General features: G+C 39.2%; 1 protein-coding gene across 3 annotated transcripts; it reads right to left on the bottom strand.

Annotated features, from left to right (window-relative positions):
• Positions 1-871: 871 nt before the first annotated feature.
• On the bottom strand, positions 872-20,548 carry ZDHHC7 (zDHHC palmitoyltransferase 7). 3 transcript variants are annotated; one of them, XR_014697363.1, is made up of 9 exons: positions 20,410-20,548; positions 14,872-14,957; positions 12,721-13,043; positions 9,770-9,894; positions 5,030-5,126; positions 4,477-4,558; positions 4,073-4,203; positions 2,156-3,004; positions 872-1,870 (listed from the first exon to the last, which is right to left on the bottom strand). XR_014697363.1 is itself a non-coding variant. In XM_084533948.1 (8 exons), exons 3-8 carry the CDS (start codon positions 13,024-13,026, stop codon positions 2,828-2,830), a joined length of 918 nt encoding a protein of 305 aa, XP_084390074.1. In that variant the 5' UTR covers positions 13,027-13,043; positions 14,872-14,957; positions 20,410-20,548; the 3' UTR covers positions 872-2,827. The 3 variants fall into 3 exon arrangements, 2 of the variants coding, with proteins under 2 accessions (XP_084390074.1, XP_084390075.1); XM_084533948.1 differs by having other exon boundaries at positions 872-3,004; XM_084533949.1 differs by having other exon boundaries at positions 872-3,004; positions 20,430-20,519.
• Between the last annotated feature and the right edge of the window lie 1,259 nt (positions 20,549-21,807).

Below are 21,807 nucleotides of genomic sequence, written 5' to 3'. Positions count from 1 at the left end.
CCTGATTTTACTTGATATTTTATAACTAACTCATAACAGGCCTACATTTAGGGCCAGAATTGATTCATAGCAAAAATCTCTTCCTGGCTTTCCTGTCAAATCCCACTCTAAATTAAATCAATGTTCTTGGAAGTCAGTACTTCATTAGTTTCTGCTTTATTGGACTAATAATTTTTCGTAATGAAAAGTTCAAAACCATAATTTAAAAATATTTTAGTAGTGGGGTAAGATGCCAACTGTTTGTCAGAAAACATGCACCATGCATCTCAGGTAATGAAGTCTAACCTATTGCTCTGTAAGTGATGCACTTCCTTGCCAGCTGTAACATTGGGCTCTGTTTGTATCTCAAACCATAGAACTAGGGGAAAAAGTCAGCATTTGGGTAGAGAAACTAGAGCCCAAACCTGTTTTACATAAATACCTTGAAGTATGAAAGCCGTTTGTCCTGTAAAGTGTCTTCAAACAGAAAGCATTCACTGCATGTTTATCACACTTCCCTTAGACAAGCAGGTACTAGTAAGATAAGGAGTTACTCCAGAGGATGCAGCTAAGTAGTTAACATAGCTTAAAATCCTTACTAAGCAGAGTAGCATCCTTAATTTGTAAATAGTATCTACTGTTAGTTGGTAGATTACAAGCCAAAGAACATGAGACCATAACCTGCAGGTGCTGACATGTAAATATACGTGAATATGGATGTATATGTGCAAAAACGCAACATATACAGAACATAAGTTAATCGACTAAGTCTTCATTACTTTATTTTTTTTTACATTAAAAAATTACAACGTAACAAGTGTTTGAAAAGCCAAGTAAACCTGATTTCACACACGCACACACTTGCTAAGTCACAGAGTTCATTCACTTGAAGTGATATTTTCTGATTTTCATCAGGATATTTTATTAAACAATATACACATTAAGAGCCTCATGACAAAGCCAGACACATTTTTTTTTCCCAGTCTTTAAGATGTGCAACTGAATATGCAAAGATTCTCGTGGAAGTTCCAACATTCCCCTGACTTAGATGAGAGATACTTTTGTTCATTCGGCTGCAATTCCATTGGACGTGTCCACCTCCAAATTCTCCAGCCTTACACACACCATCCCTCCCAGGCAAAGTGAACCTACTATGTAGTATTGCACGGTTCTGTTTGCAGGGTCATAGATAATAAATGGACCCCTTAGTAAGTTCACCCACCTAATGGTGTAAAACCTGATGAAGCAGGGACCAAGATGCCACAAACAGTTACAAAGAAATGGAGAAGCAGGTAAGTGAAAAAAAGAAGGTATAACTTCTGTAGTAAGTAAACTTACTAAATGCAAGGTTCTTCAGCACATTGAACTGCTTGAGGTGGGACAGATCATCAGTGCAACTCGCAAAGCAAAAGCAAGAACAGGACAATTTTAAGGCAAGTCCCAGAACAGGGAGCTATTTACTTTCTAGGCACGATTTCAAGCTATGCATCAAGGCTCCTGTTTTATCCTTTATATTGTCAGTAATTTATAGAACAAATTAACAATACAAAAAAATAGTCTAAATGTAATTTTTCAAGAATCCACTGTTAGTTGAATTTCATTACTTGCAGTTTGCATTTAATTACTTGCAGATTTACAAACATTTAAACATTTCTTAGCACTACTGTTGTTTGTCAGGCCCACATAAAGCAGTTCTAGATCTTTTCTTGAAAGTAGTTTTGGTTGGAAAATGATGAAATTAAAAATAATTCATTTTATTGCAGATTCTTCTATGTTTAAAATCCTTGAGAAAGAGGCAAGTTCTGTCAGTACTAGAGGAACTTTCCTTGTTCTTCCAATCTCTTTGTTCATGGGATCACTGAGTCAATAGCTTTCCATCTATGAAAAGCCCCTGCAGTGAAAAAAAAAAAAAAAAAAAGGCAGAACAAGATCTTATAGACAAGTGTTTTCAGTCGATTAACTCTAATCTCCAGTAATTTCATTTTAATCCCACATAGGGGGATATAGCCACTGGTCCCACTTAGCCCTGCTCAGAGGACAAGATACAATCCTCAAACACGTACACTTAAGTTCCTCTAGAATCAATGCATTAAGAATTGGAGATGCATATCTGAAGGCAGAACTTGGCCTGCAGTTGTTAGTTAAAAGTGTTGTTTACTGAGGATTTACAACTTACCTAAATGCCACATGAGATTAAAACTGCCAAACACAGGACATGCTTTTGTGAGCCTGGGAAGACATTTGGCAGGGGTGTAATAGTGCCTCTGACGTGTTATGCTGTCGTGTGCACAAGTCCCTTGAATCACTTGCATATGAGGAATGTGTGTCTGAAGTGGGACACAAGTACAGCTCTGTTTATTAGGACAAGCTGAAATAGAAATCAAAACTGAACAAACCACTATTCCCTGAAAACTGGATTTAGAAGGCTAGGTCTCATTTGAGATCAACTTTCACCATAATGCTCCTCCTTGATTGACAACTGCACCTAAGTACATAATTTTTTATAAAAACACACCGGTAATTACCCAAACATTTGTCAAATAAGAAGGGTTTAACAAAAATGCATAATTAATCTCATAAAATAAATTACAGTAGCATGACAACATTTGGCTTCTTTAGTGTGACCACGTGCTTTTCCTTTGTTATCTTGCTGTTAAGACCATTACAGATCCAGTTTGTGTCTCTGAAAGTTAATGAGATGTCTGTGACGATAAACGTATAAAACTCTGCTTGCTACAAGCAAATGTCTGATATCAGTTTCACCTGGTCACAGATTATATGTAGACAGCCTTTTCTGGCCCCAAATAAATATTATATAGTATTCTTGCAAGTTCCAGCATAACTAGACTCAAACAGAAAACTCAGGTCCTCCTTTCTTTGTTCTCAGTAGAATTCGCCTGATTCGAAATCCTGCAAAAGGATTGATCCACAGGAGTGAAGGCTGACCCCCAAAAACAGATTTCATTCCTTCCCAGCGTAGTCTCCGCTCCCATGTTGGCTTTTCACTCTTCAGTCTTTCAATCTCCTGTATGTAAACAGACACACAGTGAAACACTGAAGTCCAAAGTTTAATGACATCTAATAGGAATTATCAAAATTGATGACAATTTCACATTTTAATTTATGACTATGAGCCGACTAGTTTCTTACTGTTATTTATTCAGTAAGGAAGAAATAAGAATGGGGCTGATTTAACCTTGAGGGTACGAGGCAGACGACTTAGAACATACAGTGTATACAGGACAGCTTGGTCTACCCCTACCTGTTCCCCCAGCCTCCCAAACTGAAAGACAAAATGAGCAGAAAAGCTGATATGGAAACCAGAACATCTACACACAAGACATGTACACTAAAAGTTGTTTACTCATTTAATGAAACCATGTAATAAGGCTTCCAAGACAACTTTGTACTCTAATTACTGAAGCTAGGCTTACTTTCCCAAATGCATTATTTTAATTATTATTATTTTTTTAATCTTTCCCCTAATGAAGGCTGGATATTTACCAATTGTTTTTCACTTCTGTAACACACAAAGATCTTCTGTACAGAGTACACTTTTAAACAGCCCCAGATGAGAAAATTCTGAACAGCCACAATATTCAAATTTCTTACGTTTCCAGTCAATTATCTCACGCAAAACATCCTCTCAAGGCTTAACACTGCAGATCTCAGGGCAAGGGAGCCAAATGTCCTAACTATGGTTATATTCTAATAAAATATATCAAAGTAGGAAAGGGTGAAGAGTTGAAACAAGATAGCTAGTTTAGGCAAACAGCTGAAGAAAACAGTCATTTCTCGTGACATTTTAGGAGTTTGTGATTATTGAGAAGTGGAAGTCCAAACTGAAGTTGTGCAACACGTGTAACTGAAAACCTAAGTACAGAATTTGTCAGAAGAGCAAACAATATGAGAATGTCTGTTACAAAGCAAATACCGAAGACGTCTCACCATTTTACAACTGTAGAAAATAAAATCTATATTTCAAATTATTTTTTCCCTACAGAATAAGAATTTTCCCTCATGTAAATAAATCTCTATATAATCGCATTTTCCCAGTAGAATTTTTATAGTTTATAGAAGTAGAGGTCTTTACCGTTTCATCATTGCATATTGAGTGGATTTGGGTGCCAAACATGACTGCAGTGAAAGTGAGAAACAGAAAACCCTCAAGGCACAAGAAGATCATCAGGATCACAGTTACAGGTGGGGAGAAGTCACTGCATTCTGTGAAAACAACATATGTACTTATAAAAAAAAATAGATCTATAGATTACGTTCATGCTAAGACATCTCTTCAACAAACAGGAATAAAAGCTAGCTATTTGACACTTGAAGCAACATGTCACAATTTAAGAAACTTAAAAGGTATCAAAATGTTTTTAGAACCTCACTTGAAGTACCATAATACATCATATGTGGGACTGAAATAAGTGGAAAATGACGACTTTTACTTAGTATCTGCTAGATTAAGATAGTGAAAATTAAGTAATTGCTTACCAGTCCACTGCCCTCGGACACAGGAGAAAAACTGAAACCCACACAGTATGAGTGCATGAGCTGAAATTAGGGCTATATACATCTGGAAATGAGAGAGAGAGAGATTAATTTTTTACTGCTGCCAGGAAACAAACTGGACATTCTTTTCAGCCAGCCTTCACCACTGCACAACGAACATACTTCCCCACTTCAATTTTTTAACCCAATCATTTTACAATGATGTAAAAGTAATTTTTAATTGTCTGAATCTAAAAACACAGGCAATGATCAAAGTGTATAAAAATCAGCTCCCTAAATGACACTATAAATTCACTGATTTTTACTATACAACTGCAAAATCATGACGACTTAAAACAGTACTTTACAAAACATACTAAAATGAATATGGGTAGAAATATCTTCCCACCTGGAGGATATCTTGGGTAGAAGGAGAAAAGCAAACAACATAACGCAGTTGTGCCCTTAAGCCATTGCTCTCTAATAAGCATAGCCAAAATAGTTATAAACAAGGCAGGTTCAAACCGAGATCATGCTGCTGTTGACTTTCACTTACCGTAAACAGAACAAAAAATCTCTGATTTTTCTCCCCCACACAATTATTCACCCATGGGCAGTGGTGATCCATCTTTCGAATACATCGTTTGCAAATACTAAGGGAAAAGAAAAGAGACATTTGTTGAGAAACGATTTAGATTTTGAAATAGAAATCCAGTTGCCAAAAGACAACAAGCTGAATTATATTTTCCTGACAAACTGAAAACAGTGATTCCATTACCAGTTTCTTTAAAGTAATGCAAATAAAATATTTGGTCACTTTTACCTGTTTTAAAACTGACCATATAGGTTAAGACTGACCATATAGGTTGTCTCTTCACTTGAGATAAATAGTGTATGTGCTCTTACTTTAGAGAATCATTGCAGACAAACACACAACCGAGTGAATCCAGTACTTTGTTTTAGACATTTGTGGCACTGAATGAACAAACCCTCAGTATATTCTAGATTCAAGATTATATATATATTTTTAAGACAAAATCATTATTTCCAGTCTATAGGGTTACAAGCTGTAACAGTAGTTTCTGAATCTGGAAAATGATTTTACACAAAAATTGTTGCTCAAGGTATCAACTGGCCATACAACTCCAAACACATACAACCAAAATCGCAAACAAACAACGGCTTACCATGTCTCCCTTCACTTCTTCAACATAAAACAAGAATTGAAACTATACACAGCACACATTCTTTGCCTACTTATTAATGGATACTTAAACACTAATGTTCTTTGTTAGATCTGTAACTAATTGCTTAGTTTCTGCTCAGTTCTGAGTCATGGCTAATTCCAGAAAAAGTCAAATATTTCAATAACTCCATTTTACATCTGCTAGGCCATAAGGCACTGGAGGGCTTATTTCTCTTACATTCAGGCCTGTCTATGACCAAATGTGAACAGTTATGCAAGAAAAACAGAACAGCTGCAATGTGTTGAACTTCTTCTTTGTATCATCAATAGCTTAAATAACGCTAATATTTCTTTTGCCTAGCTTTGTACTTCAGATAGGCACAGACTCAAAGCATCTCATATTTCCCCGCAAGGCATCCAAAACTGTTACGCATTTTCATTTCAGGAAACAGAGCCAAATAAGCCTCACAAATCCAGACATCGTTATTCAAAACCCTTTGTTTTTATTGTTTATTTATGTATAATATCTATGAGTGCTGCAGCAACAAGCCACAAAGCAAGGCTAGATGATCGTCACTAGAGTGAGGAAAGGTGGAAAAAAATAAATCAGTGTTCTCACACATAAAATCATTTTTAAGTCATTGCATGTGCATGACTACAAAGTAATTCAGCAAGAAAGAGAACGTGCTCCTGTGCAGGTAATAGCAGGGAAACCCAAATCTCACACTGCTCTTCCAAAGCTCCCTTCACTCTGGGCTATCATGACCCAGTCCCTGTGTTCCTGCTGCCTCTTGGTTTATCGGCACTGAAGACGATAACTCCGCTGATGCAATTTGCTTTTCAAATGATGCCAGTCACACATGGAAAACCAATGCCACAAGCAAACACCGCAACCATTCTCTAGTGTGGAAGAAGCAGGTATCATTCAAGAGGAGGCATTCAGAAGGCTCTCCAGAAGATTCTCCTTTCACAGTATGAGCCTGTAAGTCAGCCTCTCGTTACCACCCGCGAGGCTGGGGAAGGTGAGCTAACGCCAGCAGAGCCATGCAAGCCTTCTGATGTAACACAGAAGATAAACTGTCACCCTACAGAGACTATTAAGGTAAAGTACTGAATAAAATCATACCCGGATTTAAATCAAGCCAAATATGAAGGATGCGAAGTGGGCCGGACTCACTTTTGCTCATTCAGTATTTCTCACAAGCCTACTCAGCTCTTCCAAGACATCAGATGTCTGGAACCCTGCCTTCATTTCTCATTTAACACCACGATTCAGCCAACGCTTCCAGCCAACAAACAAACTGGCAGTGATGCTGCAGACGTTGGGCAGCTTGTTTCCTACCCCAGTATCCTGCTCCTTCCCTTCTCCCAGCACAGATGTTCGTGCAGCAGAGAGTTTGGGGAATTCGCTCCCTTAGCTGCAAGCTGGGTCATTTCACTGAGCAGCTGCATGAACACTCACGCCTATTCAGGAGGAAGGAGCAGTATGGCAGTGAGAAAACGCAGCTGTGGATAAAGGAAGGTCTCCACCAGCTCGGTGCTGCTGCTGAACGCATTCAGGCAACTGCGAGTGCAACTATACTTGAATGCAGAAGATACCTTTCAGAAAGACACAGCAAGTGGCTGCAGAGGACCTGGTCTGGGTGACAGAAATTCACAGAAAAACTCATGCAAACATCTCAGTGACCTGATTCTGAACAGCTCCCCATACACACACACAGGCTGGAGATAATGACAGCTGCGCTCCTTCGGAGAAACTGATAAAACATTCACATTGGCTAAGCCTCCTCCTTATGCTGAAAATATTAACTACTCAGTGCAATCTTAGTTTCAAGTATTTTATGGAGGCTACTTAGCTGTAAAGAAAGGTTTCTTTCCTGTTTTCCCATCACTAATGTGCATCATGAAACTATTTTTCTTCCTCAAAAGAACTTCTGCAGCATTGCACAACAGTTTTGATAACAACAGCATAAGAGCCTCTTCTGTTAATAATTTACTACTCAAAACCTGTGCTGTGGCTTTGAGTGTAACTATTTCCCAACAGGAACCAACTTCAATTTCCATTTTCAACTCTCTTCTAACAGCAAATTGCCACTTTGACTATTTGGGACTAGACCATCTTTTTAATATCCTTGGAATGGGTTTGTAAGCCAATAAAAAGCTGGCAGTATAATCAAGCAAACCTTTTTTGCTATCTGGGACACTTCTGCAGTGCTAAATATACAGCAAAGAAGCAGATTCTGGTAAGTGATTTCCAGCTAGTTTGTCTGTCTTTGCATCACGTATCCAACCTTCAAGAAACTACACGAAAAATCCCTTGTTTTACTTTAGAGGAGTTAACTGACATTACTAGCAGCATGGTACGGGTAACAAATAAGTAGAGTTATCCCAGATATCCAGCTCCTGAGGAAAACGCAACAGGCTTACAAAGGATCACATGTGCACTTCCAGGCACAAGCCTTCCCAAGGAAATGTTGCTTGAATTCTTGCTATCAATAATGTATAAGAAGTCCTTCCTTAGCGTTTTATTCTTTTTCCATGAAGAAATACTAATTTTTAAATCAACGTTGCCTTCTCTGGGATCACAGGCTACTGCAACACCCAACAAAATAGCACCTGAGAATGACAGACCAGATGTAGCCCAGGGATTCTGCAGCACTCTGAAGCCTCTGTAGCTGTTAGCTGCACATCCACCACACAAGCAGAGCCTTGCAGCTGTACAGGCTCTAGGCTCTCCAGTCCTCCAGCTTCTTTATTCCTATGCAGCATTCAACACAAAATGTCTTCATTTAGGGTTATTTGCAAATTAGCCAATTCTATAGGGAACAAAGATGTGGGAAACACTTCACAAAGATACCTGCAAAGTCCCTGTGGAAGCCGGCCTACATCTACACTGAGCAAATCAACAAGATCCAACCTACACGCAGCAGAGCCTCTATCTCTTTACTGCATCCCGTGAACACAACGCTCAGACATCTGAGCAGATTGCACAAAGCTATTCTTCATCCCCAGAGGGTGATGGCTTATTTTCTGCCACAAGAAAGCAGCTGCCCTGCTCCTGCCCCCGAGCCTGCCCAGCGAGCAGTACAGCTGTGCTCACACAATGCTCTGCTGGAGCTAATCAAAGCAGCTCACTACACACGAAGCCAGGCCTGGTATCTGCATCCATGCCGCAGCTAACCTGAAACACAGATAAATTAACTGAAGAGCATTTTCTACTTGGCTATATATGAAACTTCTCCCTTCACACTCCAGACACACAAACCCACTCACATCTGAGATAAGGACAAGATTTCAGTGCCAAGGCAGAATATTTATAGTGGAAATGGATGCTCAGCCGTAACTTTCACACAGATAAGTGACATACACTGAGACTTTTAATTTAGAAACCACACATTTCCAGAATATTTGAGAGCCCTGACAAGACTTCTGTTCTTTTGACGGCTACTAACTCAGAAACTTAAATTGAATACACGACACAATTCAATACACATCACCCTTCACAACTAGGAAGGGCCACTAGAATATTTACATATTTATGTAAGCCTTAATTATGCAGGCATATCTATTTTCAACTCTCACACAATAAATATTACAAATGCATATCCACAGCGCCTGAAAACTCAAAAGATTGAGAATTAATTAACAATGGATGTATTTACTATCTCTTGCATAGCACACTAAGTTCAAATTATCATCACTTCTGTCCTAATGAAAATGAAATCTTCAACAAGCAGATGCACATTTAACTGATTTTTCATGCAACTTTTGGAAAATAACCAAGCAATTTGCAGATAGTTTCAAATGAAGCAGTAAAAAGACAAGAAGAATACAAACTAAAGTGATAGTTAAAAACACATCTGTATCTTTTTTAATTTAGGATTGCAGGAGTCTTCTTTAATCAGCTTCTATCTGAAAATTCCTTGACATTCTTTCCTTTGCCCTATATTATCACAAGTGTGCCATGATAATTAGAATGATGTACAAGAAATATGCACAGATCAATACTGGATATTGAAATAAATTTGTGGGAAAAAAATATCATGCAAAACAGGAACATTATTCCTAGATTCAATATGAGTAATTGCTTAAAAAACAATTATGGCATACCTGCAATGGTGCGCACGTTCAGGTTTGATACTACAGCACTTTGGACATTTGTAGATCACTTCCCCTGGTTTTAGTTGCAAATTATCCATGTATTCTTTAGTGGCATTTCCTTTGGGTACAGCCCCCTGAAATCATTTCAATTAAAAGAGAAAGAGCTGCTTAAATGGTATGAGAGCGTTTAAAAATACATTTTACAGACTTCAGACCAGTAATCTCCAGATAACTGCTGAAATAAGTTAATTTACTTTAAGTTAGTCTGCCATAAGCCAGAATCACTTCCAAACGATTAAGCTACCTCTTGCTTGACCCCAAGTTCAGTTTCATTTCAGTGAGTCTCACCTGTGGCCAAGTATTAGCATAATTCTGATGGAATCTGTAGTCACTTAAATGGAATGAAGATGAAGACATCTTTACGTGCAGACAGAGGCATGACAGGTACACTATTTGCTTATAAGTTACTCCAAGCGAGCACTACTCAGCACTATGATTTCTCATGTTAATTGTGACTTTCCGTTATTAGGCCAAGCCATCCACAGGTTAGCTCAGCCAGAACTACTTAAAAGATTTCACTTAAACTCTCCAATTCCATGATTTTTCCTCCTGTCCCATGTACACAAGTTTTCTAGAATCACAAATCACCGTTATTTTCCCCCTTTACACTCAAACTTTTGACCTGCACACTGTCTTGTACCACCATCAGCTTCTTCAGCCTGCCCCTAGCATTTCCTTCTGCCTTTTGCTACTGTGAAAGTTTGTGTATATGCGTGGCAAACACGCTGAAGGAACTGATCCAGAAGAAAAATAACCCAACAGGAAAAGAATTTGTTTTTTAGGTTACTAATTCTACAAATTTTAATGACAGAGCTGCATTAGCAGCTGCTCTGACACAGAGAATGATGATGAGCAGCCAGGGAGAGGCAGGAATTGCTTCTTCCAGTAACAAAATTAGTCTATAGCCCCAAGATATCAGAATATAATTTTGCATTATTTTCTCCCTACTAATGCAAAGTACCGTTGTCACTTTGCTTATTTATGGAGTTAAACGCTTATCTGTGACAGGAAGTGATTTTGAAATAAAGCACAATGTGAAATGAAAGTGCTACGGCTTCTCTGCACCAACTCCTCCAGGCCATCGCTTACTTCACACAGGGATAACTTCTTCCAGGTTGGCTTAAATCAACTGCAAATAATTGTCTCTTGGTAGAAAAAAAAAGCCCACTGGCAACATCATCACTTATGTACAAACCTTAAGTTTTTGGGACAGGATTAACAAAACAGCAGGCACTTCACGTTCAACTGTAAAATAACTTTAGACTTGGGCAGATTCTTCACTTGTTTTTGTAGCCCATGGCCTGGAGTAACAACCTCGCATTTATCCTGCTTGAGAGGCAGTGCAAAACCTGCCCCAGATGGACTCTGCACCACAACAGCACTCTGGCTAAATGGTGCTTCAAACTTGAGCCAGCTGTCTTTGAAGGGGTACAAAAGAGAGAGCTTCCAAACACCATGGTGTGTTGCTTTTGTGTTTTGTTTTTCAGTATGAATGTTCACATTTAAGTTAGTTCACCATGTCTACAGTAGTTTCCTATCTCAAAGACAGAGAAAATTTCTAAATGCATAAACTTATCTTCTTCTGGATAAATTCAGCCTTATAAAACATCTCTCAAATTCACCTATTCACTTGTCAATAAGGACTGCATCCTCAGGTCACACCTTTAGCATTTTGATGATAAAATACACTCTATTTCCATAATATCTTTTCTGCTCTGACTGTTGTTAATTCTTTTCAATTACAAATATATATTTATGAGAGTATGTTATAATTCACATGTTTTTACAGGTGGTTTATTCCTCTTTCCTTCAATCTTAGTATCTATCATGTAGTCATGTCTTCCATTCTGGGAGACAGAAGGAGAGGAGTGAAGAAAAAAAAAGGTGGTGAATCATCTCAGTTTCAATCATGTTTTATCCATAAAGAACAACGTGAGTCTAGAAAGACATACAGTATAACAGTACATATTTTTAAGTAACCTAACCTTAAACTATTAAGTTTCTTAGCTGTCACAGTCCGCAGAAGTCATAACATTTTCATCACTGGGTGTGGACTCAGAAATAAATCAACTCTCTAGTAAATCATTAGCTGTAACACCCTGCTGTTTATTTGGACCACTCCCTAATTTTTATATACTCTTACTGTCTCAAAATCACGGAGAAAATTTTTTCTTTCCCTCAATCCTCTCTCCACAGATTTCTTTCCGAAAAGAGTGATAGATTTTTGTACAACATAAACAATTTAACTTCTTGAATTCCTGAATTTAGAAGTCCTAAGAAATGAATGCTTCTAAGACCGCTCAGATCTATTCTTACAACCGCATGCTTGTTAAACTTAAATCTTGCTTCCCAATGACTCCACATATCTAAATGAGATAACACAAGTGACGTAGTACAGTACTTGTGACTTTATGTGGGTATGTGACAGAGAATTTTCAGCATGTTTATGTCTAAAAGTTCCTCCACTTGTCATGAAAGGAAGACATTTCAAATGATCAACAGGATGTAACTACAGCTTTTTATGAAGTTTTGAAAATAAATCTGGGGGAAAAAAGGAGAAGTGAGGATAAAAAAAAAAAAAGCCTAAAGCTTTATCAGCGCCTTTATCAGTGTCTTCAGAAAACTGGGTTAATATTTAACAAATGAAATATATTTCTTGTGAGCCTACCTCTCCCTTATAATTCATTTTACGCTGACTGCTCCTCAAGTCAAAGCTTATTTGTAGTTTCATTGACAGAACAATATGCAAAGCACAGATATGGTCCCTCCAACTCGAGGAGTTTGCATCTAACGCTACTTTCCCTGGCAGGAATGCACAGATACCACATTTCCAAATCTGTCTGCAGCCGATGAGCTATATGAAAGAGTACTCCAACACCAAGGAGTGATCGCATACTTACTGGATCTGTTAGCATAGTTCTCAGATGCGATGACAAAGCTAGCACTGCCAAGCAGTTAAAGAGAACACCGTTGATCACAGAGTACCAAAAGTCTTTGGAAGGCAGCAGCATGACAAAAGTCACTACGAAGTCTGCATAGACAACCAGAAGCCATGTCATTATAGCACAGACCATACCACAGCCATCTCGGATGAACCAAACCCTCTCTGCCATGTCGGCCTCTGAGGAAGAGGAATCGTAGCTGTCATTTTCGGCAAGAAGCGGGTGGTGCTCAACATCACGGAATCTGTGCCCTGATGACTGCATGGTTTTCCGGACTTGCCCTGTGGGAAGCAAATATACCATTATTACGTGTGAGGAAACCAGGACTAGGGGCGCTCTCCTATTTTTGTAAGACAGCTTCAAAATAATTAATGGGATTTTTTTTTTTGATCAAAAACTGAACAATTCTGTGACAACATAAGAATAAAATATTTCTGTCATCAGAAGAAAAAAAAATGTTATCAGAAGAGACTCATTTACAAAGTTTCAACAAAGTTTCTGTAAGCTATTCGCTGAGTGTTATAATCCCATAACTATATTTTTTCTTATGCTACTTCAATGCCTGAATCATTTTATTTCCACTTTACTATGCCTGTAAACCATTCTCCTTATAGTAAAAATACAACCTCTTTCTTTCATCTCGGACTACTCCAAATGGCAAACTCTTCCCAAAATTACAGTTTATGTCTCTCAGAAAACAGCAAACTATGGCACCTGTTGAGATTTTGTACTGCTTCTGTAACCCAGGGAAAAGCAGAAGGAAAAAACAGAATGGAAACAAAGCTGTTCCAGTACACTGTTAATGGAAAACAGAGCAAGTTAGAAAGCAAGTAAGTTTGTTGACAGAAGTGCTATTGTGTTTAAAGAAGAAAAAAAAAAAAAAAGACAACAAGACAGTTACAAAAATACATCGGATAACTGACAAAAGGATTTTACATCAAACCAGACTTAAGGGAAACAAATGGCAGTGGCTAAATTAGCGTGGCAGCAGATTATATGAATCAGATTTTCAAATAACATATTAATTAATTTAATTTCATGAAAACGCTTTTAGGGCTTTGTTGTTGTTCCAGTGTGGAACAAAAATACGACTTGAAACCTTAAGAGCCTTCAGGAAAACAGAATTATTTTCCAGACGTCTCTAACAAGCAAAGACACAGAATAGTAGAACTGAAGTGCTACCAACAAACTGGAGACAAAGCTTAAACGTTATGCATCAAGATTAGACTGCTATCTTAGAAGTATGCTGTGCTCTAAAAATTATATTGATTCATGCTATTAAAGGCCATATCAGAGGGAAACTTGAAAGCGTTATATTGATTGATGACAGCCACACAAAAGTCTCAGGTCTTTCCCCATAATAACAGTAGCTTATATTGAGACTTCAAGTTATATCCCAAGACCTTGAATACAGGATCACTTTGTTAGTCTAAACTGGTCAAAGTGACCATCCCCAGGACTCCCATTTGACACAGATTGCAGATGAAGCTATGTGGTTTTAGACCCTTTAAAAAAAAACTCTGTCTCATCTATGGGAATCAAGTCAGATAAACATATTCTGCCTAGCAAATCTTTCTGATCCTTCAGGTTTAATGGCTAGAATTAGGCTGGAAAAAGGCTGGAAAAATCTTAAAGACTAGAAATGACAGCAAATATATGCAGATTGCAGTGTAGAGATTCAAACACAACATTTAAAATTGTTATTCCTCCAAGACCTCTTGCTGTATAGATGCTTTGAAGCGTTTTAGAGGAATCAATGAACCAAAAAAAAAAAAAAAAAAGCTCCTAATCTGAAGCCTCATACACAACACAAATTTGGAATTCCATCCACCTAGGGTGAGGTATCTCAGCAGAAGAAATATACAATTATTTTTCAATCAAGGCAAGTTTTCAGTTGCTCAAACCAACAAGTTACCATAAATAGGGACATCGAGACTCTGAAAAGACATAAATCAATAGTTCTGTATGTCATGACGTGAATTTTTGATTAATTCTGCAAACAACTACTGCAGCATGCAAATGGAATGACACTAAATTACTGTGTTCATTTTAACTGCATAAAAGGCAAACGAAGTTTTTAACACAACAGGAAAAAAAAAACCTGCATACCTCACAAATGTTTTGTATGTTATTCTGACATCATGTCCTTCCTTCGGGCTATACTAGGCTATTCACATAGTCGTATTTGATGTAATCTGAAAAGACATCATCAAAAAACTCATTAGTAAAGGACTCTTGCTTCATCAGGAAAATGTCAAGCACAAATAACGCATGGTGATAGGAGCACTTTGAAATATGCTGCATATAATTACAGCAAACAAGCTTCTGACCACAGGAAGAAACTTTTACACTGCTTAAGGTATCATAAACAACGTTCTGAAAAAGTCTAAAGAGTGTTTCAAGTAACACTGAACAAGATCTATCCCATTCATACTTTGTTTAAGATGAGTTGGGTATCCAGATTTTAACATTACAAATTAATGTACCCAAGAAGTTTTTCCTGTTTGCTGTTCCCCTATGGTTAAGAGTTAAAGGATACCGAAAAATCCCAAACTTTGAGTGACTTCATTGCTTACAGCAAGCTTTTTTTTTCTTGTAACAAGCATGAATAGCACTATTTTTGTAATTTCAACATAAACTATGAATGTTTGTTTTAAACAATTATTAGACCTAGCTATGACCATTTTAAAATAAAGAAGCTACTCCTTCCAGAACCTGTATATAAAAGAAAATGGCCCACAATTATGCCAATGGAAATATGCACTTAGAAAGTTCTCCTTGCTGGAATTCCACCAAAGAGGCAAATAATTACCATGAGACCTATGCTACACAGGGCAGTATACGGACTGAAATGCTGGCAGGAGCTGTTCTAACCATGCTGATTTCACAATACGAACATTTCACAAACTTGAATCACATTCCTTCCTTTTTACAAGGATGCAATACTCAAGCCCAACACACAGCCCGTGTGAAGTGGCAGCATTTTTTAAGCAGTCTAAAGGTTTACTTTCTTCATCATGAAAGAAGAAGAGAAGCATTTTATTTAGAGAGCCAGGTACTTCAAAGCTTGAAAAATTCAGCGGTTAAAGTTTGGAAATCACCAGTGGCATTTGAAGCAGGACTGCAGAATAAAACCCCAAGCTAGCTGTATAGTTGGGGAAGAGAAGAGCGGGGATCTGAGTTTCTGACTGGCAGAGTTAGCAAGCACATGAATGCTCACAAAGTGTTGCTGTTCCCAAAAACTAAGTTGGGATCCCTGCAAACAAACATCTGTCTTGCAATTAAATCTCCCATATGCAATCAAGGAAGATTTTCTTCCTTTGTTTTATATAATACAAGGGTGAGATGACCAGATGTAGAAGGAATTTCAAATTTGTGCCTAACCATGGATGAGGACGTACCTAGGTTTGTTTCCTCAGTTGTTTTACTTTAAAGTAATTAAAATAAGCTCTGTGAAGCTTCACTCTTACATGGAAAGTTCATTTAAATTAAGGCATTTTGAGAGTAACGTAAGGATTCTGGCATTTAACAGCTAAAGCAAATATGAAGCCACTTTAAACGGAAAGCTTCTGAAAATAGTTGGCTATTTCAAATGCAACACTACTGATGGAATTTTTCAGTGTACGTGTTCATTTTTTTCCACTTCAATGGAAGTTACACCAAGACAGAAATCCCCTGGAAATTAGAAGACTCATGTCTTATTTAAACAAACTTGTATAATCTATAGAAGCCTAAAAGGTAAGGAAGTGCTTTTTATGCACGTATAACTAAGCAAAGCTCCTGACTGCTTTCTGTTTTGCTTTATAAATAACCTTTTATATTTTTGTTAAACAAGTTTTCACAATGTTGTGAAACCCACAGTCATTTAAGCTGTCATTGACGTGGCATTTTGTGGAAGCAGAGCAGAAACTCACAAAAAGAAGACACGCTGAGTGTATATCACATTCATTTGCAGCATCACCCACCCGCTCTCCGAGCTGAGGATGACAAGCAATAGAAGATGACACGCTAAGCCTCTGCAGGTGAAATATTGAAGTCAGAGTAATCATTTGAAATTACGAGCAGCGAACTCATTGACAAGACAGGGACGTGATTTGTTTGGTCAGTTCCCTAATCATCTGTCCAGATCTGTGCAAAGTGTCAGGGATCCTTGTAGCATCCCCACGACTGGTTTACATGGAAATGCCATCAAGGTCCAGCTTGTGCAAGAACAGGTTTATTCTCATTTGATCCCTCCCTCCACATCCACTTTCCCTGCTCCTGCACGTTGTTCTCCTCTCTAGCTGCCTCCACCATTACCCCCCACCTCCATCCCCCTTCAAGGGGAAGGGGATCAATGTCTGAAAAGCACATACACTTCACAAAGAGCTTTGTACCCCCACTGAGATGCTCACAGCTTTCCCGTAGACTGCTAATTTATTTGCTGCCTGTCCTAACCAAAATTTACATTGCATCTTTGTTACACATTTGAAGTCCAAATCTCCAGGCATAGCGTGATACTTTAAACCCTAATACTCCAAGCAGCAGTTTTTAATTTGACCTTTTACAAGTCGTTAGCTGGCACTGGAAGATAACACTGAATTATTCAACGTTTCATGCAAAATGTCATCTATTTGCACAGGTGATTATATTAAATCTAATCTGATACAGCTCCCCTCTTAAGTGTTATTTGAAATTCTCAGGTTAAGTATGTCTTATCTGACCTGCTCTCATTGTTAATGAAACACAGGACCAACAGCAGAGAGATCATTGCAATAACAGTAAGAAGTGACAAGTGGACTGCTTAGAAAGCACGTGGCAATATATAAAAATAAATAAATTTGATGTTACATTACAAACTCGAGATCACTGGAAAGATGGTCTTGTAAAGTGACTGGGCCTAACGTGCTTGCAGTTCCAGAAAAAACACACTTTTTTTTAAACAGATATATAGATAATAATTGACATACAGGTTTAAAATCTAGTCATTAAAACCCAAATCTTGTTGGGTCACTTTTTCTTTCTAGTTACACAAGGCAGTTCTTACAATTCCTCATACTTCAGTTTCAATAAAGCAACGAGAATGCTTTTATTTCAACTTTGCTGACTAAGTACAGATAAGTGAGAAGTCGTAGGGATGCTGTCTGATACCACACACTAGGGCAATAACCGTGCAGCGTTCACATATGACTGATTTAAATCCTACACAGCAAACACAGCACTGGTAGCAAATCACGATTACAGAAATGTAGTCTCATTAAAATAAAATAGCTTAAACATTAACTTTGATAAAAACTGCAAAATTTAAAAGTAAACCATGTGGGCAAACCTATTACTGTATCTGAAACCATCAGCAATTTGGACCGCTCACTGCTGACAGATAAATAAATATCCATCAGCCAGCATCTAGACATAATCACGCCTGATTTGGGTAACTTACTTTTCATTACAGATACATACAACCCCAACTGCAAAGCCACTTAATAAGTAAACTGTGGCTCATTTCAAGTCCTGCTCAGTGACTTATCTGGCAAACAACTTCCTGGCAAACAAATAAAACTACTCCAATAACTACATTGACCATTAACTGTACTGAAAAGCCTTTAGGTCAGCCCCAGCAACAGCCTAGCTCTGCAGCAGGAAGCTCTGCAGCAGGGAACTCTGTCTGCTCGGTACTACGACTTCAAGGTTAAGCTTTCTCAGCAACCATGAAATGTGCAAGAACTGCTTTGAGCAGCTGGCACTCAGCAGGACCAGTCCAGCAACTACAATCCAAATAAATCCATCAACTACAACCCCGATACTGTCCCGTGGCCTCGGTGACATGGCTCATCACTTCTCTAAAAACCTTCTTGCTTTTGCTCTAACATATTTTGTACTGTATTTATCTAGGGAATTCCTCGTTTATACTTTTTAGCCCTTCCTTTTACTGAACTCCACCTGCTCTGCTGCAGGCACACTGACAATTTGCAGTGGAAACACATCACCAACATGATGCTGTCTACGTGCACACATCCATGGATGAATTCAAGAGATGATCTTCAGTAAATTACATATTTAACAGGCAAGTTTAAAACTATTGTAATGGTTCTCCTTATGCCAGTCTCGACAGCAAGTCGAAAGCCACAGAAAACACTGGAACAGTTTCTTTTCAGCTCTGAAAAGGGGATGTGCTACATGACCTCAGAGAAAAGGAATACAGTAACTCAGCATTAAGTATGGATGTCTTACAGGCAAGCTGCTCATCTAATTGCTCATGTCTTTATGCTGCTAGCATCTTTATAAGCATCCACAAAAAAAACAGGAACTGGCACCCTGGGTAAAACAAAAATGAAAAATACAAAATGAAAGAAAAAACTCTGCAGGCCTTCAGAACACACATCTATAAAATGTATTAAAGCGTTTTGCTTGTCAGCAACAAACCTGATAAATCTGCAGTACCGATTCACTTTCCCATATTCAGCAAAATACCAAAAAGCTTCTAAGATGCTAGGTATCTTTTTTTTCCCTCCATAAATATGGAAATCAGGGGGAACCTATTTCATGACTTCAGAGCCCACGGAAGATGCACATGATCCGATACACGATGAGCTCACTTCTGGATTAGTGAACAACCTTTACTTGAGAAAGGACACAAGCACGATATGTGTGAGCTACGGCTGGGCTTTACATCTTACCTCTTCTGGAACAGGACCACAGGCTCAAGTTCAGATTAGACTCCAGAAAGCTTAAACAAATATCACATCGCTATGTGGCAACTGGAAGTTTTACTCCTTTGCCAATGGCAACTGCCTCATGTTCTGTAGAGTTGTTTGTTTTGTTTTGTTTTTTTCTTACTGTGGTTTTTACACTGATAAATTTATTCCACAACCTCACATTCACTTGAGGATGAGCCTGAGTATCTCATTCAGTGAGTGCACTGCAGTATCCGGGTGGCAGTACCAGGCACTGCCACTTATCGTATCCATATCCACATACAATTTCTCCTTCAAGGTTACAGAAAGTAACGTCACAGATCAAAGCTAAAATATTTGCGCTGGTGATTTTCAACATCGATTAAGAGAGTGCTAAAACCTTTGTTTTCAACGGTTCCTCACAGCAATTAAAAATAAACTCTCACATTTCCTTTCCATTCTTCGTCTTCAGCCTTCCTACTGCTGCAGTATGCTACCAATTTGCTTCCCCATGCTTTCAGAAAAGGCATATTCAAGGAATTTATCAGAAAAGTACGGTACAAAATGTATTAAGTTAGGGCAAAAGCAAGAGAAGTTTAAAGACAGATAAGAAGCGTTATCTTTTTTTTTTTTGGACACCACGAGCTTTCAGTCATTAAAATCTTCCCTAAAACCCTCAAGTTCTTATTTCATTTACTAAATAATCATCAGAGCTCTGCTTTATCAGCACATTTTCGAAGCAGGAGAGCGTCAGCTCCCAAAGACCTCCTCTAACCCCGTTATGGTGAGCAGCCACCGTGCCCCCAACCCCATCACACCCCCAGCGAGGCTCTCAGCCACATCCCCGTGCCCACGACCCAGCGGTGCGAGCCCCGCACGGCCCCCCCGGTGCCTCTCAGGCCCCCCCTCAGGGCCCGGTTCCCCCCTCGCAGCGCTGCGGGGCTCGACCCCCTCCTCCCCACAGGGCTCGACCCTTCTCCTTTCCAGCACTGACCTTCCCGGCTCCTCACTGACCTTCCCGGCTCCTCCTTCAGCGGCCTCCTGGGGCGGAGCCCCGCCGCTGCTGCAGGGCCGGGCCGGGCAGGGCCGGGGCCGCCGCCGTGCCCGGGGCCGGGGCCGGGCGCTCGGCGGAGCCGACGACTCCCGGAAGCGGCCGGGGCGGCGCCGGCGGGAGGCGGAAGCCCGGAGCCCCCCCTCCCGGCCTGAGCTGCGCATGCGTTGGTTAGCGATTGGGTGCGTGCGCATGCGCGCGCCGCCGGCGGGGCGGATTTGATGCCCGTGTGGGCGGGGCTTCGCCTCAGTGTGTGGGGAGGAGGGGCTCTGAGAGTGGGGCATTATTAGGTGCTTTGCTCTGCGTGGGTCCAGACTCTTGGCGTGTTACGCCGCAAATGTTCAATAAAATCATCATATTGGGTTAAAAGTGTGTTTACAGCTTCTAAAGTGATATCTCTGTGTGGCATTACAGTCCCACAGCATCCCATCTACCTGTCCCACAGCACCACATCTACCTGCCCCTGTGATAACTGGCTGCAGATCCCAGGGGTTTTACCTCAGGATGGCCACCAAGGGCTTTCTTTTGTGATGTCCCACACTCAGTGTTACTTCGTGGCTCCTCTTTAGTTCAGGGAGTCTTGTTTCTTCATGGCTTTTTAGTTCAGGGAGTCTCAGGAGAAGGATTTCAGGCACCTAAGTTAGCAGCTTTTTCAGTTCCCGTTTACTAAATTTTGTGAACTGATTTGGTTTAGGCTCAACATCTGTAGTTAAATTAGGTGAAATGTTTCATGTGGAAATACTAGCACATGACTATCATTCAGTATTTTCCACAGCGTATTAGGAAAAGTAGATACCCAGTAGCCTTGAAAATGAGATGCAAAATAGCAATCTTGGCAGTGTGTGAGCTGAAGATGCATTTTAAAACACAGTAAAAAAAATGCTGAAGGATGACATTATCACAGCTTGGGTACACTTTTCCATACTCATTTTTTTCTTCTCGTAGCATGAACACCATCTAGTGGGACATCGGCAGCAAGTGCATAACGAGTTCTGCATGCTGATAAGTGCAATAAAATACAGCTGCCTACATGTCTGTGTTTTTTTTTTTTTTTTTTTTTTTTTTTTCCTTTCTTTTTTCTTTTTTCTTTTCTTTTTCTTCTGTTTCTGTCCTGGACCATTGGATTTCAGGAGAACTTGCTTTTGTGTGTAGTCTTCTATTTCCCAACAGCTGGGCTTTAGCTGGATAAAATTACCCTATTGCCAAACTCTGCTATTGAAATGACAGTATGCAAACATGTATGCACATAAAATCATAGGAGTTGACCTTTTCCTAAAACTTCCTTCTCTCTCCATATTCTCCCTTAATATAACTAACATGTCATTTACCCATACAAAAATG

The sequence above is a fragment of the Aythya ferina genome (genome assembly GCF_964211825.1).
Source record: "Aythya ferina genome assembly, chromosome: 12".
Lineage (NCBI taxonomy): Eukaryota > Metazoa > Chordata > Aves > Anseriformes > Anatidae > Aythya > Aythya ferina.
Note: the sequence above shows the minus strand (reverse complement) of the source record. Positions and strands in the feature narration are given on the sequence as shown.

Excerpts from the sequence above, each read along its gene's own strand:
- ZDHHC7 (XM_084533948.1), bottom strand. The coding sequence starts at position 13,026 with ATGCAGTCATCAGGGCACAGATTCCGTGATGTTGAGCACCACCCGCTT. Across the intron at positions 4,204-4,476 it reads TGTCCGAGGGCAGTGGACTG|AATGCAGTGACTTCTCCCCA; the intron begins GTAAGCAATTAC and ends TTGTTTTCACAG. Across the intron at positions 3,005-4,072 it reads CAATATGCAATGATGAAACG|GAGATTGAAAGACTGAAGAG; the intron begins GTAAAGACCTCT and ends GTTTACATACAG.